Raw genomic sequence first — 15,030 nt, 5'->3', positions numbered from 1 at the left:
GCAAGGTCATGTTGCAACTGCGCAAGACATTGGAGAGATCGCATTTGAGTATCGTGTCCAGTTCCGGTCATCGTGATCTAGGAATTATGTTGTTAATCCAGAATGGAGGGTGGTGGGGAGGGTGCTCTTGTAATTGAGAAGATAAACACAAATTGCTGGAGTAACTCAGCGGGTCAGGCAGCATCTCTGGAGAGAAGGAATGGCTGACGTTTCAGGTTGAGACCCTTCTTCAGAATTCAGGGTCTGAAGAAATGTATCATACCAAAACGTCACCCATTCCTTCTCGCCAAAGTTGCTGCCTGTCCCGCTGAGTTACTCCAGCATTTTGTTTTGTATCTTCGGTTTAAACCAGTAACTGCAGTGCCTTCCTACATATCTTGTATTAGAGAATTGACATTTCAACGTCACTTCACATCAATCCTAAAAACTAAACCCAACTCTTTGTGCCATGAATTGGGTGCTTGGTACATGTTCCCACGTCAGAGGGGAAGCTGATAGAGTTGCTGCCTCATAGTCCACCAGGTCCATTCCTACCATTGATCACCCATTAGTTCTATGTAATCTCGCCCTCTCCCACTGCTTTCACACCAGGAGCAATTTACAATGGCCAATCAGTCTACAAACCCGCATGTCATTGGGATGTGGGAGGAAACCGGAGCAAGCCCACACAACAAACGTGCAAACTCCACACAGACAGCACCCGAAGTCAGGATCGGACGTGGGTGTCTGGCGCTGGCTGTGAGGATTTGATTATTTTCGAAGGATTTGTTTGGCGAGGACAAACAAAAGCAGTCAGAATTTGCTTTTTGGAGTTCTGTCGGAAAGCAGAGACTCTCTTTGTTGAAAGAGTCCTCTAATTAGGGAGGATTTGTTCGTGTTTCTGAAAATCGTAGGAGCGGCAGTGGCTGGCGGAAGGCCAAGTTGCACTTGAACTGGTGGGAGCTGAGTCTGGAGCGGTGTTTGTGGTCTTTAGCATCGGAAAGCTCCCTCCCACACCGACTTTGCCCGGTCCAGGTGTGCCGGGTAAGTACGGCAACAGTGCATTGGATTTTCGTTGAAGCCGGGAGGGCGAACGAGACCTGGGGAAGAAGCCTCCGGAAGCTCCATTTTCTACGACGGGAGGATTGGCACGGACTTTTCCCTATCTTATCAGGAGGAGACTGCTTCTGTTGCTTTGCCAGGAAAACCTTCACAAGACTTTAAACTGCTGCAAATGCGTGGAGGTGCAGCAATAGCAGAAAGACTGCTTTGACTTATAAAATACTGAGACGTTTTGTTTTGCTCCACGCCCTAAAGATGGCGGCCCCTAAGAATTATGCAGCTGCCGTACAGTCGGCAGTCTCCGTGACTAAGGGCCATGAGTCATTGGGGCGTATATATGAGGTGAAAGTGACCTTGCAGGGCAACATTACCTTCAAGGCTGTGCTAACCGCGCTGGGGGAGACTGTTGGCAAGAAGGCCATAATCGCAGGCGCGGTGGTCAGTGGGAAGGCTGTTGTCATCCTAAAGACTGAGCAGTCGGTGACTACCGCACTGGAAAGGGGGATCACGGTGGCTGGGATTTACATGGCGGTGGACCCATGGGGACGGCCCGTGCTGCCGGTCATGCTGTCCAACGTTCCCACTTATGTTCCGGACGCGCTCCTGCTCCCACATGTAACTAAGCTGGGGGAGGTGCGGTCTGGGCCCACCAAACTGTTGCATAGGTTGGATGATCCCGAGATGCAGCATGTATTAACGTTCAATCGCCACGTGTACATACAGCTGGCACAGGGGATTGATATGGAGGGGAGTTTTGAGGTTGAATGGGAAGGATTCTGCTATCGCGTGTTTTGTAACACGGGCCAAGCACGCTGCCATGCATGCAAAGAGGTGGGGCATTTCCGCAGGAATTGTCCCAAGCCCCGGGCTGCCAGCTCTACCAAGGTGGCCCAGGATGAGGAGGTAGACGGTGGGGCGGAGGAACAGGCTTCAGCAATGGAGCTGACTGTACCACCGCATCCTAGTGGTTATAAGAGGAGGAGGCGTGCGTCCTCTGACACGGAGAACGGCCCTGAAGGTCAGGGGCGACCTGAAGGGAGGCGTTTCTCCCCTGTTGAGGCAGAGCACCCAGTGCACGCTTCCTGTGGGCAGGAGGATGCCTCTGTAGTGCACGGACCACCTGAGAGTGGTGACACACTACCCGAGGGGGCTGTTCCCCCAGGGATTGCGTCCGCTGGCTTAGAGGGTGACCAGGGGAAGAATGATGGGGGGGACTTGAGTGTGGGGGTGGGTCCCCAGCCCATGCTCCCTGTTGAGGCTACGAGTCCTATTGAGGGGTGTGCTGCCCCACCGGCTGAGGGAGCAGGGGAGACTCCGGGAACATCGCCCCCTGAGGGCCAGAGCGAGGTGGTTCCCCTGGTGGTGGGGGACGGGGACTCTCTGGGTGACGGTGCTGGGGCGGGTGCCCTGTGTGCGAAGGAGGACAGGGTCATTTCGGATCGGGTCCTTCGGTCGGACTCCAGACGTGCCCTCTCACTGCCCGCCCCGGAGACTTCCTCCGACATCACTGCCCCCAATCCGGTTACAGAGGGCGGTGGGGGTGTGCAGGAGCCTGGCCATTTACCAGGCAGCTTGCCACAGTTAGAGGTACCGGTACCTGCCCCCGTCACTGATCCTGGGGGTGGGATGGTGACGGAGGAGGGACCGGGTGATGTGGCCGACCCGCCCACCTCACAGGGAGGGGTGAGCGAGGCGGCTGGGAGTCAGAACTATCCAGACTCGGGCTCAGACATTGAGTGGGAGGAGGAGGGGACGTGGAGTCCAGCGACAGTGAGTTGATGGACTGTCCCACCCGCAGCCCCATGTGTCGGCTTTTGATATTTGGGAACCCCGGAGCTTTCTGAGGGACAGCAGAGGGAAGAGGAATAAGGCAGATCTGGCTGTTGACCGCTGGTCGGACCTGACGGTACCCTTGCAGTCCATTTATGCCATCCTTCAGGAGGAGGAGAACGAGGCAGGTGTATTGAAAAATGAGCGGCGCCAGCTCCAAGAGCTTTTTAAGTCCCTAAAGAAAGGGCAGAGGGCTCGGGGAGGCTCCATTCCATCACGGGGGGCTGGTAAAAGTTCTTGTGCGCTTTCAAAATGAAGCTCACTATAGCCAGCCTGAATATTAATGGGGGCAGGGGGTCTCTCCGTAGGTTTCACCATCTCTCGGTGCTGAGGGACGGGAGGTACGCGGTGAGCTTCCTGCAGGAAACACACACTGTGGCTAGTGACGAGCCCACCTGGCTCCTGGAGTGGGAAGGGGGAGTCTACATGAGCCATCTCACCTCCATTTCGAGTGGAGTGGCCTTCCTGTTGGCCCCATCTTTCCAGCCGGAGATCGTCAAGGTGCAGGACATAGTACCAGGCCGGTTGTTGTATCTGGCCGTGTGCCTGGATGGCGTGCCGTTACACTTTATTAATGTGTACGCACCCAAGAGCGGTGCTATGCAGACGCGGTTAACACAAGAAGTGACCGAGCTGTTGAACACTATCGATCGGGGGGAGTGTGTTTTCCTGGGGGGTGATTTTAATTGTACCCTTGAGGCGAGAGATCGCTCTGGCATTCAGCGCGATCCGGCAGCGGTCAAGACATTAAGGGAGTTGGTGGATTCTTTTGAGCTAGTAGATGCTTGGAGGAATTTCCATCCCAACTCCGGTGCCTTCTCGTACAGGTTTAAGGGGGGTGGTTCCCGTATTGACCGTGTATATGTGTCTAAGGCTTATGTGTCCTGTGTCTCGGCAGCCTCCATGCGGTTGGAGCCGTGCTCGGACCACTGCCTGGTGCGAGTGGACTTTATCCCGACGCGCACACAGGCAGGGTCCGCGTACTGGCACTTCAACAACCGGCTGCTGGAGGAACGCCGGTTCCGGGATTCATTCAAGCAGTTCTGGGCGGAGTGGAGGGAAAAGCAGGGGCGTTTCCCTTCCCTAAGGCAGTGGTGGGATGTAGGGAAGGCTTACGTCCGTCTGTTTTGCCAGGACTACACGAGGGGGTCGACCAAGGGGCAGGACTCCAAGATCGGACGGCTTGAGAGAGAGTTGCTCGACTCGGAGTCTCGCCTGGGTCAGACGGAGGGGGACTCGTGTGAGTGGGAGGAGTACCAGGAGAAGAAAGGGGCACTGAGGGACTTGCAGCTGAGGAGGTCCCGGGGCGCGTATGTGAGGTCGCGAGTCCAGATGTTGAACGATCTGGACCGCGCCTCCCCCTTTTTCTTCTCCCTGGAGAAGTGCCGAGGTGCCCGCAGGCAGTTTGTCGAGTTGCTTGCAGACGATGGCCCCTCCGTCACGGATCCGGAGAGGATCGGTGCCTCAGTTTGGTCGTTCTATGACACTCTGTTCTCCGAGGAACATCTAGTGGGGAGGCACAAGGGGTGCTGTGGGAGGGCTTACCCGTAGTGTGCAAAGAGGTGGCCGAGCGCCTTGATGATCCCCTAACTCTGGAGGAGTTGACTGGTGCCCTGCACCAGCTCAGGAGGGGCAAGTCTCCGGGGCTGGATGGGCTGACTGTGGAGTTTCTTCGAGCCTTCTGGGATGTCCTAGGGGGCGACTATATGAAGGTGTTGGGGGAGAACCTGGCGACCGGGGAAATGCCCTTCTCGTGGCACAGGGCAGTCGTGGTCTTGCTGCCCAAGAAGGGTGATCTCCGCCTCTTGAAGAACTGGCGCCCTGTCTCTCTTCTCAGTACGGGTTACAAAGTCTTTGCACGGGCATTGGCCAATCACCTGGGGCCCGTGCTGTCCCATGTGATCCACCCTGACCAGTCCTACACAGTCCCGGGCCGGTCCATCCAGGACAATATCCATCTGGTACGGGACCTGATCCATCTGTGCCAGAGGGCTGGTCAGTCAGTCGCCTTTCTCTCCCTTGACCAGGAGAAGGCGTATGACCGGGTGGGACACGACTACCTTCTCGGGACTCTGCGGGCGTTTGGATTCGGACCCCATTTTGTGGCCCTGGTCCGGCTCCTATACGCTGCTGCAGAGTGCCTGGTCAAGGTCAATGGCTCTTTGTTGGCTCCCATTCACTTTGGGAGGGGGGTTCGTCAGGGATGCCCCATGTCCGGCCAGCTTTATTCCCTCTGTATGGAGCCATTCCTGTGCCTCCTACGGAGGCGGCTGGCAGGTTTGGCTTTGCCGGGGCCGGGGGTGGAGGTGGTTCTCTCGGCCTACGCCGATGATGTGCTACTAATGTTCACCGACCCGGTTGACCTGCGGAGGATGCGTGAGTGCCAGCGGGTGTTCTCAGCCGCATCCTCCGCCAGGATCAACTGGGGGAAGTGTGCTGGGCTCTTGGTGGGTCAGTGGCAGGTGGACTCCCTGCCGGAGGAGATGGCAGTTTTTGCGTGGAGCACCACGCACCTCCTCTATCTGGGGATCTACCTGAGTCCCACTGAGGGGGCTTGGCAGGCGAATTGGCAGGAGCTGGAGGTGAAGGTGGTTGCCCGTGTGGGGCGCTGGTCAGGCCTCCTTGGTGTGTTATCATATCGGGGTAGGGCTTTGGTCATAAACCAGCTGGTGGCCTCTCTGCTGTGGTACCGGCTGGCCACTCTGGTCCCGTCCTCTCGTTTCATCGCCATGAGACAGAGGAGGTTAGTTAACTTCTTCTGGGGTGAGAGGAACCACTGTGTCTCTGCTGGGGTTCTGAGTCTCCCGTTGGAGGAGGGCGGTCAGGCGCTGGTCTGCGTCCGCACTCAGGTGGCGGCCCTCCGACTCAGGACCCTGCAGAGGTACGTGTACTCCGAGTGCCCTCCCAGATGGCACTCGCTGGCCACGTACTTTTTCTGCCGGGGGCGCTGCCTCCAGGAGGGATCACGGCTCCCGGTAGCGGGCATGAGTCAGCGCGCTAGGCGGGAGTTGCCTGGTTTTTACCGTGATCTCCTGAGAGCCAGGAATTTGGTCACCTTCAGCCAGGGCGCTGCTCCTCAGGGGGAGGGGGGTGCTGTGGTTGTGAGGGGGGCCGGTCCTCACCCTGTCACGGTGGGTGTCGAGGAGAGGCGTGTGCGTGGAGCGATTCCGACCGGGCTTAACCCCGCTCCGTCGGAATTGCTCATCGGGCCCACGGCCCGGGTCCCTTCCCGAGAGCCGGCCCCATGCAATATGAGCCGCCTTTCCCAGATGCCCAGCGTGCCGTTCCGTGACGCGGAGAGGCGCGTTTTGTACAGGCTGCTCCTGCACACTCTCCACTTCCTCGCTCTCGTCTTCCGTCCGGACACGCCCTGGCGGTCCGTGTTACCACCTGATGGCGGGAGCGGTCCCCAGTGGAGGTCTCTAAATAAGGGGGTCCTCCCGCTTTACATCGGGGACCTGGGGTGGAGAGTGTTGCATAAGGCTATAGCCTGTAACAGGTACTTGAGCCGGTTCACGGTCTCGTCTGCCGCCTGTCGCTTCTGCGGCGAGGAGGAGACCGTGTACCATTTGTATACAGAGTGCGTGAGGTTACAGCCCCTGTTCCAGTATCTGAAGGGGCTGCTCCTCATGTTCTGGTTCCATTTTAGCCCTACGCTTTTAATTTTTGGGCACCCGGTACAGAGGGGGGAGGGTCAGGAGGGAGGAGGGGGTCTCCCTGTCGGTTTGCTCCTGGGCCTGGCCAAGATGGCCATTCGCGGGTCCAGGCAGCGGGCAGTCGACGGCCTCACAGAAGTCGGCTGCCTACCCCTGTTCCGGGCTTACGTCCGTGCCCGCGTGTCCCTGGAGAGGGAACACACGGTGTCCACGGGGACTCTGGAGGCCTTCCGGGAACGCTGGTCGCCGCGGGGGGTTGAATGTATATTGTCGACAGAGATGGCGGGATTTTAATGTGATAATTGTTTAATTTGTAAACTGCCGATACAGGCGGCTTTTGTTTGATCACATTTTGATTAGTATGTTTGTATGTTTTTCTTTGGAATAAAACTTTTATATCAAAAAAAAGAAAGAAAAAAAAGTGGTCAGGACCGAACCCGGGACTCTGGCGCTGTGAGTCGGCAGCTCTACCGCTGCGCCACCATGCCACCCTAATACACACAGTAACATTTCAATAACGCAGAATGTTCCGGACTTTGATGGTGGTGGACAGGCGTTTTGGGATTTTTGGATATTATTTCTATTAAGACACTTTTATAGAGTCACAGGACCATAAGGGTTGGAAACAGGCCCTTTGGCCCAATTATAGTCATTGAGTCATACAGAGGGGAAACAGGCCCTGGTGGTATGGACCAAACACAGGCAAGTAGGTCCCGTAGAGATGGAACACGTTGGTCGGCATGGGCAAGTTGGGCCGATGGGCCTGTTTCCATGCTGTATGACTATATGGCAATATGTGGCAATAAACAAAACCGAACTAAACGTACCTGTTTGGCTGTAAGTTTATTCTTGCTGTTGAGGATGTAGATCGCACTGTCCACCATGGCAAGAGATGCTTGTCCCTCATCTCCCATTTCAATCGTTATATGTGTGGTCTCATCGGGTAAATATTTATCCTTCGCAACATTGATCGCTATCTACAACGGACAAAAAAATTGCAGATTCTAATCATTGACCTTTACCGGAATAGAGTCATAGTGACACAGCTTGGAAACAGGCCATTCGGCCCAATTTGCCCACACCGGCCAACATGCCCCATTTACACTAGTCCCACCTGCCCGAGCTTGGTCCATATTCCTCCTATCCATGTACCTGTCTAACTGTTCCTTAAATGTTGGGGTAGTCCCAGCCTCAACTGCCTCCTCTGGCAGCTCGTTCCATACACCCACCACCTTCTGTGTGAAAAAGTTATCCCTCAGATTCCTAATAAATCTTTCCCCCCCTCCCCCCTAAACCCATGTCCTCTGGTCCTCGATTCCCCTACTCTGGGCAGGAGACTCTGTGCGTCTACCCGATCTATTCCCCTCAAGATTTTATACACATCTATAAGATCACCCCTCATCCTCCTGCGCTCCAAGGAATAGAGACCCAGCCTGCCCCAACCTCTCCCTATACCTCACACCCTCTAGTCCTGGCAACATCCTCGTAAATCTTTTCTGAACCTTTTCCAGCTTGACAATATCTTTAGTTTACTTTAGTTTAGCTCTTCGGGCTAACAGAATCAAGGGATATGGGGAGAAAGCAGAGATTGGATCCTGATTCTGGATGATCAGCCATGATCATATTCAATGGCGGTGCTGGCTCGAAGGGCCAAATGGCCTCCTCCTGCACCTATTTTCTATGTTTCTATGTAGAGATACAGGGCGGAAGCAGGCCCTTCGGCCCACCGAGTCCGCACCGACAAGCGATCCCCGCACACTAACACTATCCTACACACACTAGGGACAATTTTACACTGATACCAAGCCAATTAACCTACAAACCTGCACGTCTTTGGAGCGCGAGAGGAAACCGAAGATCTCGGAGAAAACCGCGCAGGTCACGGGGAGAACGTACAAACTCCGTACAGACAACGCCCGTGGTCGGGATCGAACCTGGGTCTCTGGCGCTGTGAGGCAGCAACTCTACCGCTGCGCCACCGTGCCGCCCGAATTCATACAGTAACATTTCAATAATCCAGAATGTTCTGGACTTTGATGGTGGTGGACAGGCGCCTTGGGATTTTTGGATATTATTTCTATTAATACACTTTTATAGAGTCACAGGAACATAAGGGTTGGAAACAGGCCCTTTGGCCCAATTATAGTCATTGAGTCATACAGAAGGGAAACAGGCCCTGGTGCTATGGACCAAACACAGGCAGGTAGAACTCGTAGAGATGGGACACATTGGTTGGCATGGGCAAGGTGGGTCGAAGGGCCTGTTTCCACGCTGTATGACTATGACTGATATAATCTGTTTTTTCTTGTTCTGGTCTTTGCTACAAGGACTGTTACAGGTCTAAGATCACCCTGGCATTTCCTCTCTGTCTATCCCTCCAGCTTCCCCAACGTCACCCATTTCTTCTCTCCAGAGATGCTGCCTGTCCCGCTGAGTTACTCCAGCACTTTGTGTCTATCTCCAGTGTAAACGAGCATCTGCAGTTCCCAACTACATGAAACATAGAAAATAGGTGCAGGAGGAGGCCATTTGGCCCTTCGAGACAGCACCGCCATTCATTGTGATCATGGCTGATCATCCACAATCAGTAACCTGTGCCTGCCTTCTCCCCATAACCCTTGATTCCACGAGCCCCTAGAGCTCTATCTAACTCTCTCTTAAATCCATCCAGTGATTTGGCCTCCACTGCCCTCTGTGGCAGAGAATTCCACAAATTCACAACTCTCTGGGTGGAAAAGTTCCATCTCACCTCAGTTTTAAATGGCCTCCCCTTTATTCTAAGACCGTGGCCCCTGGTTCTGGACTCCCCCAACATTGGGAACATTTTTCCTGCGTCTAGCTTGTCCAGCCAGTCCTTTTATAATTCTATATGTCTCTATAAGATCCCCTCTCATCCTTCTAAACTCCAGTGAATACAAGCCTAGTCTTTTCAATCTTTCCTCATATGATAGTCCCGCCATCCCAGGGATCAATCTCGTGAACCTACGCTGCACTGCCTCAATTACAAGGATGCCCTTCCTCAAATTAGGAGACCAAAACTGAACACAATACTCCAGATGTTGTCTTACCAGGGCCCTATACAACTGCAGAAGAACCTCTTTACTCCTATACTGAAATCCTCTCGTTATGAAGGCTAACATGCCATTAGCTTTCTTCACTGCCTGCTGTACCTGCACGCCAACATTCAGTGACTGGTGTACAAGGCCACACAGGTCTCGCTGCACCTTCCCTTTACCTAACCTAACAACATTGTGATAATAATCCGCCTCCTTGTTTTTGCCGCCAAAGTGGATAACCTCACATTTATCTACATTATACTGCATCTGCCACGCATCTGCCCATTCACTCAACCTGTCCAGGTCACCCTGCAAACTCCTAACATCCTCTTCACAGTTCACACTGCCACCCAGCTTTGTGTCATCTGCAAACTTGCTAGTGTTGCTTCTAATTCCCTCTTCCAAATCATTAATATACATGGTAAACAGTTGCGGCCAAAACACCGAGCCTTGCAGCACTCCGCTGGCCACTGCCTGTCATTCTGAAAAGGACCCATTTACTCCTACTCTTTGCTTCCTGTCTACCAACCAATTCTCTATCCATGTCAACACCCTACCCCCAATACCATGTGCTCTAATTTTACTGACCAATCTCCCATGTGGGACCTTAACAAAGGCTTTCAGAAAGTCTAGATACACTACATCCACTGGCTCCCCTTCATCCAATTTACTTGTCACATCCTCAAAGATTTCCAGAAGATTAGTCAAGCATGATTTCCCTTTCATAAATCCATGCTGACTTGGACTTATCCTTTTACTGCTATACAAATGCATCGTTATTACCTCTTTAATAATTGACTCCAGCGTCTTTCCCTCCACCGAAATCAAGCTAACTGGTCTGTAATTCCCTGTTTTCTCTCGCTCCTTTATTGAAAAGTGGGATAACATTAGCTATCCTCCAATCCACAGGAACTGATCATGAATCTATTAAACATTGGAAAATGATCACCAATGTGTCCACTATTTCTAGAGCCACCTCCCTGAGGACCCTGGGATGCAGACCATTAGGCCCAGGGGATTTATCAGCCTTCAGTCCCATTAGTGCTGGGACCCCAGTTATTTACAATATATATTAATGATTTGGACGAGGGAATTGAATGCAACATCTCTAAGTTTGCAGATGACACGAAGCTGGGTGGCAGTGTTAGCTGCGAGGAGGATGCTAGGAGGCTGCAGAGTGACTTGGATAGATTAGGCGAGTGGGCAAATGCATGGCAGATGGAATATAATGTGGATAAATGTGAGGTTATCCACTTTGGCGGCAAGAACAGGAAAGCAGAGTATTACCTGAATGGTGACCGATTAGGAAAAGGGGAGATGCAACGTGAATATACCAGTCATTGAAAGCAAGCGTGCAGGTGCAGCAAGCAGTGAAGAAAGCGAATGGTATGTTAGCATTCATAGCAAGAGGATTGAGTATAGGAGCAGGGAGGTTCTGCTGCAGTTGTACAGGGCCTTGGTGAGACCGCACCTGGAGTATTGTGTACAGTTTTGGTCTCCTAATCTGAGGAAAGACATTCTAGCCTTAGAGGGAGTACAGAGAAGGTTCACCAGATTGATCCCTGGGATGGCAGGACTTTCATATGAAGAAAGACTGGATAGACTAGGCTTATACTCGCTGGAATTTAGAAGACTGAGGGGGGATCTTATAGAAACATATAAAATTCTTAAGGGGTTGGAGAGGCTAGATGCGGGAAGATTGGCATTTTTTTCAAGGTAAGAATGTACCTGTTGCATGTATTGTTAGTGTCTGCTATAAGCTGCCATGTCCTCCAGATGGCTTGAGCGACTCCGTGCATCACGCACTTAAACCGTACGACCTTACGTGCAATCCCCTAATTCCCTCTCTCTACCTTCCCAGTTCTCGACCAGTCTGACTGACATTTTACTGACATTTTATCTCTGTTTGCTTTGTTGTCAGCTTCTCCAAGCTAACAATGATATACTTTACATTTTCCTTGATCTGCAACTATTTTGATGTTTCGTTTTACCCTTCCATATCTCTGTGCCCCCCTCTCCCCTGACCCTCAGTCTGAAGAAGGGTCTTGACCAGAAAACTCACTCATTCCTTCTCTCCAGAGATGCTGCCTGTCCCGCTGAGTTACTCCAGCAATTTGTGTCTACCTTCTGAGCACAGTGGAGACCTTTTAAAGCCAAAACTGGTGTTAAGGAAGGAAAGACAAAGAAACAAAGGGTGAGATCACGATTACTTGAACACAAGGACATTTTTAAATTTGGGATTTTGCACAGGCTGGACAATCGGTGTAGTTTCAGGGATACAAGAAAGAAGGAGAATATGACGACATTTTGCCAACACCTGCTCCAAAATAGGAATCAAACAGAAACACACGAAAACAGCCAGATGGTTAACGCAACATTTGTGAAACAACTGTCAGAAGGGCGTTAACTATTTTCGCTTTTCTATCTGGGACATATGACAATAAAACACTCTTGACTTTTGCTTTATTTCAGGTTTGCAGCCTCTGCAAGATTTCACTATCTTCCCGAGTCCCCGCCTCGTCAGATTACGCAGCCTGGGACCCCGCCCCGCGATGACGCAGGCCAAGACCCCGCCCCTCGAGGGCGCAGACCGCGATCCAGTCCCCCGCGATGACAAACCCCGAGATCCCGCCCGCGCGATGACGCACACAGGGGCCCGCCTCCGCGATGACACAGCCTGATACCCCGCCCCCTCCCCCCCGTGATGACTCAGCGGGGGTCAAGCTGGAGCGCACTGCAGTGGATCACCACCTCACATCCTGGATTCTGGACTACCTCGCCAACCGACCACAGTATGTGAGGACAAAGGACCTGGTCTTGGACAGAGTGGTCTGCAGCACTGGGGTTCCGCAGGGAACAGTCCATTCTTGTTCACCCTGTAGACTGCGGACTTCAGGCACAGCTCTGCAGACTCCTGTCTACTGAAGTTCTCTGACGACTCTGCCATCATCGGCCTCATCACAGGCGACGATGACAGGGCGTACAGAAAACTGATCAAGGAGTTTGTGGACTGGTGCCAGCGGAACTGCCTCCAGATCAACGCGGGGAAAACCAGGGAGATGGTGGTGGATTTCTGCAGGAGCAACCAGGTCCCACCGACACCGGTGAACATCCAGGGAATGGGCATCGAGAGGGTGAACTCTTATAAGTACCTGGGTGTTTACCTCACCAATAAACTGGACTGGACTGAAAATACCAATGTGCTATACAAAAAGGGCCAAAGCAGACTTTATCTGCTGAGGTGCCTCGTGTCCTTTGGAGTGCAGGGGGCACTCCTAAGGACCTTCTACAACACGGTGGTTGCATCGGCCATTTTCTCTGGAGTGGTCTGCTGGAGCAGCAGCATCTCAGCGGCGGAGGGGAAGAGACTTGACAAGCTGGTCAGGAAGGCCGGCTCTGTCCTGGGTTGCCCCCTCGACTCAGTGCAGGTGGTGGGAGAGAGGAGGATGATGGCAAAGCTAACATCACTGCAGGACAACGACTCCCAACCCCTGCAGGACACTGTCACTCCACTGAGTAGTTCCTTCAGTGACAGACTCCTTCACCCCAAGTGTTTGAAGGAGAGATATAGGAGGTCCTTGCTTCCCGCTGCTGTGAGATTGCACAACCAGCACTGCTCCCAGCAGACGAGTCAACAGTAACAGTTAAGGAATACACAGTAAATTGATGACAATTTATCCTTGTCTTTACTTTTATTTATAATGAATGATCTCTTGCTATCCACTTTGCTGCTGTAACACTAAATTTCCCCGGTGTGGGACAAATAAAGAAATATATTATTATTTCAAAAAGGTCCACTTCAAAATTTAATCGCTACTCTACTCACTCCGACCTGAGCGGGATAACCACTAACGAGGTGTTTGTGCAGTAATCAACCAGAAGCAGAATAATATAAGAAGATAACTGCAGATGCTGGTACAAATCGAAGGTTTTTATTCACAAAATGCTGGAGTAACTCAGCAGGTCAGGCAGCATCTCGGGAGAGAAGGAATGGGTGACGGTTGAAGGGTCTCGACCCGAAACGTCACCCATTCCTTCTCTCCCGAGATGCTGCCTGACCTGCTGAGTTACTCCAGCATTTTGTGAATAAAAACCAGAAGCAGAACACGCCTTTCCTTGCCCTCGGGGGCGCGAAATTCAATTACGTTTTGCATTCGTTGAAAGCCGAATTCTTAAAGACACGTGATGAAAGCCGTTTGCAAAATTCACATCAAACTCACAGACAACAAAAAGGATATATCTTTCTTCTCTACGGCATTTGTTACCTCTCTACCTCTCTACAACATTTGTTCGCCAGATTCGATGCCCCCCGGAATCTTGGTTGCTGCAAACCTTTACACCCGCTTGTCCAGCTCGCTGGCGAGGAAGTCTAGTCCGTGAGATAGAGTTGCACGTGTGTCCGACCTGAAAAAGCACATCGCCGTTTGGAATATACAGCCACTCTGCGGCAGGAGACTGACCGCGACTCTGCCTTGTCTCGGGTTACAAGTCCCAGCGTCTCCGGTGGGCGGCACGGTAGAGTTGCTGCCTTGCAGGGCCAGTGATCCGCGGGTATGGGGGCTCTTCTGCACGGCCGGGTTTAATCCTGACTACGGGTGGTCTTCTGTACGGAGTATTTACACTTGGTATGAGTGTAGATTGTCCCGTGTGTCGGTGTGTGCGCAGAGACGGCTTCAGCAAGTTCCCCCCGTTTCTCGCTTCGCTTCCATTTGGCACAAAACAACCCAAGTCCCACCCCCTTTAAAAAAACAAAGGGGCCTTTAATTTCGTCTGTGAAGTGTGAAGTAAACAGTGAAGGATATGGGCGGGCACGGTTTTCAGTTGATGCCACAAAAATGTCCAGTGTTACAACTTGCAGCGTTTGACATTTTTGGTCTTCTTTCTTCCCCAACACCCCACGGGTCTGCGACGCTGACAATGTGATGGAATTAATGGAAACAATTTAAACTTAAATCGAAGGTAGACACAAAATGCTGGAGTGACTCAGCAGGTCAGGCAGCATCTCTGGAGAGATGGAATGGGTGAGGTTTCATATCGAGACTCTTCTTCAGACTGATGTGACTGATTCTCTCCAGAGATGCTGCCTGACCCGCTGAGTTACTCCAGTATTTTGTGTCGACCTTCGATTTAAACCAGCATCTGCAGTTTACTTTCCTTCATAACTTAAATCGAATCGATTAGGAGGCTCAAAAAGGGGGAATCGAAGAGAGAGTTGGGAGGTCATGTCGCAGTTGTATAAGACGTTGGTGAGGCCGCATTTAGAGTATTGTGTTCAGTTCTGGGCACCATGTTACAGGGAAAATGTTGTCAAGCTGGAAAGGGGACAGAAGATTTATTGCAATGTTGCCAGGACTAGAGGGTGTGAGCTGTAGGGAGCTGTACAGTAGCCCGGGACTCTATCCCTTGGGTGCAGGAGGATGAGGAGTCATCTTATAGAGGTGTATAAA

The 15,030-nt window shown here is 52.3% G+C and overlaps 1 protein-coding gene across 1 annotated transcript in view; it reads left to right on the top strand.

Moving 5' to 3' along the window:
- Positions 1–12,197, top strand: part of LOC144590219 (hepatic and glial cell adhesion molecule-like) — a 47,154-nt gene extending 34,957 nt beyond the window's left edge. The window contains exon 4 of the mRNA XM_078395002.1: positions 12,056–12,197. Within this exon, the coding sequence (XP_078251128.1) occupies positions 12,056–12,197 (142 nt within the window). The remainder of the gene's footprint in view (positions 1–12,055) is intronic.
- The last annotated feature ends 2,833 nt before the right edge of the window (positions 12,198–15,030 follow it).

The sequence above is a fragment of the Rhinoraja longicauda genome, unplaced genomic scaffold (genome assembly GCF_053455715.1).
Source record: "Rhinoraja longicauda isolate Sanriku21f unplaced genomic scaffold, sRhiLon1.1 Scf000161, whole genome shotgun sequence".
In the NCBI taxonomy this organism is placed as follows: domain Eukaryota; kingdom Metazoa; phylum Chordata; class Chondrichthyes; order Rajiformes; family Arhynchobatidae; genus Rhinoraja; species Rhinoraja longicauda.
Note: the sequence above shows the minus strand (reverse complement) of the source record. Positions and strands in the feature narration are given on the sequence as shown.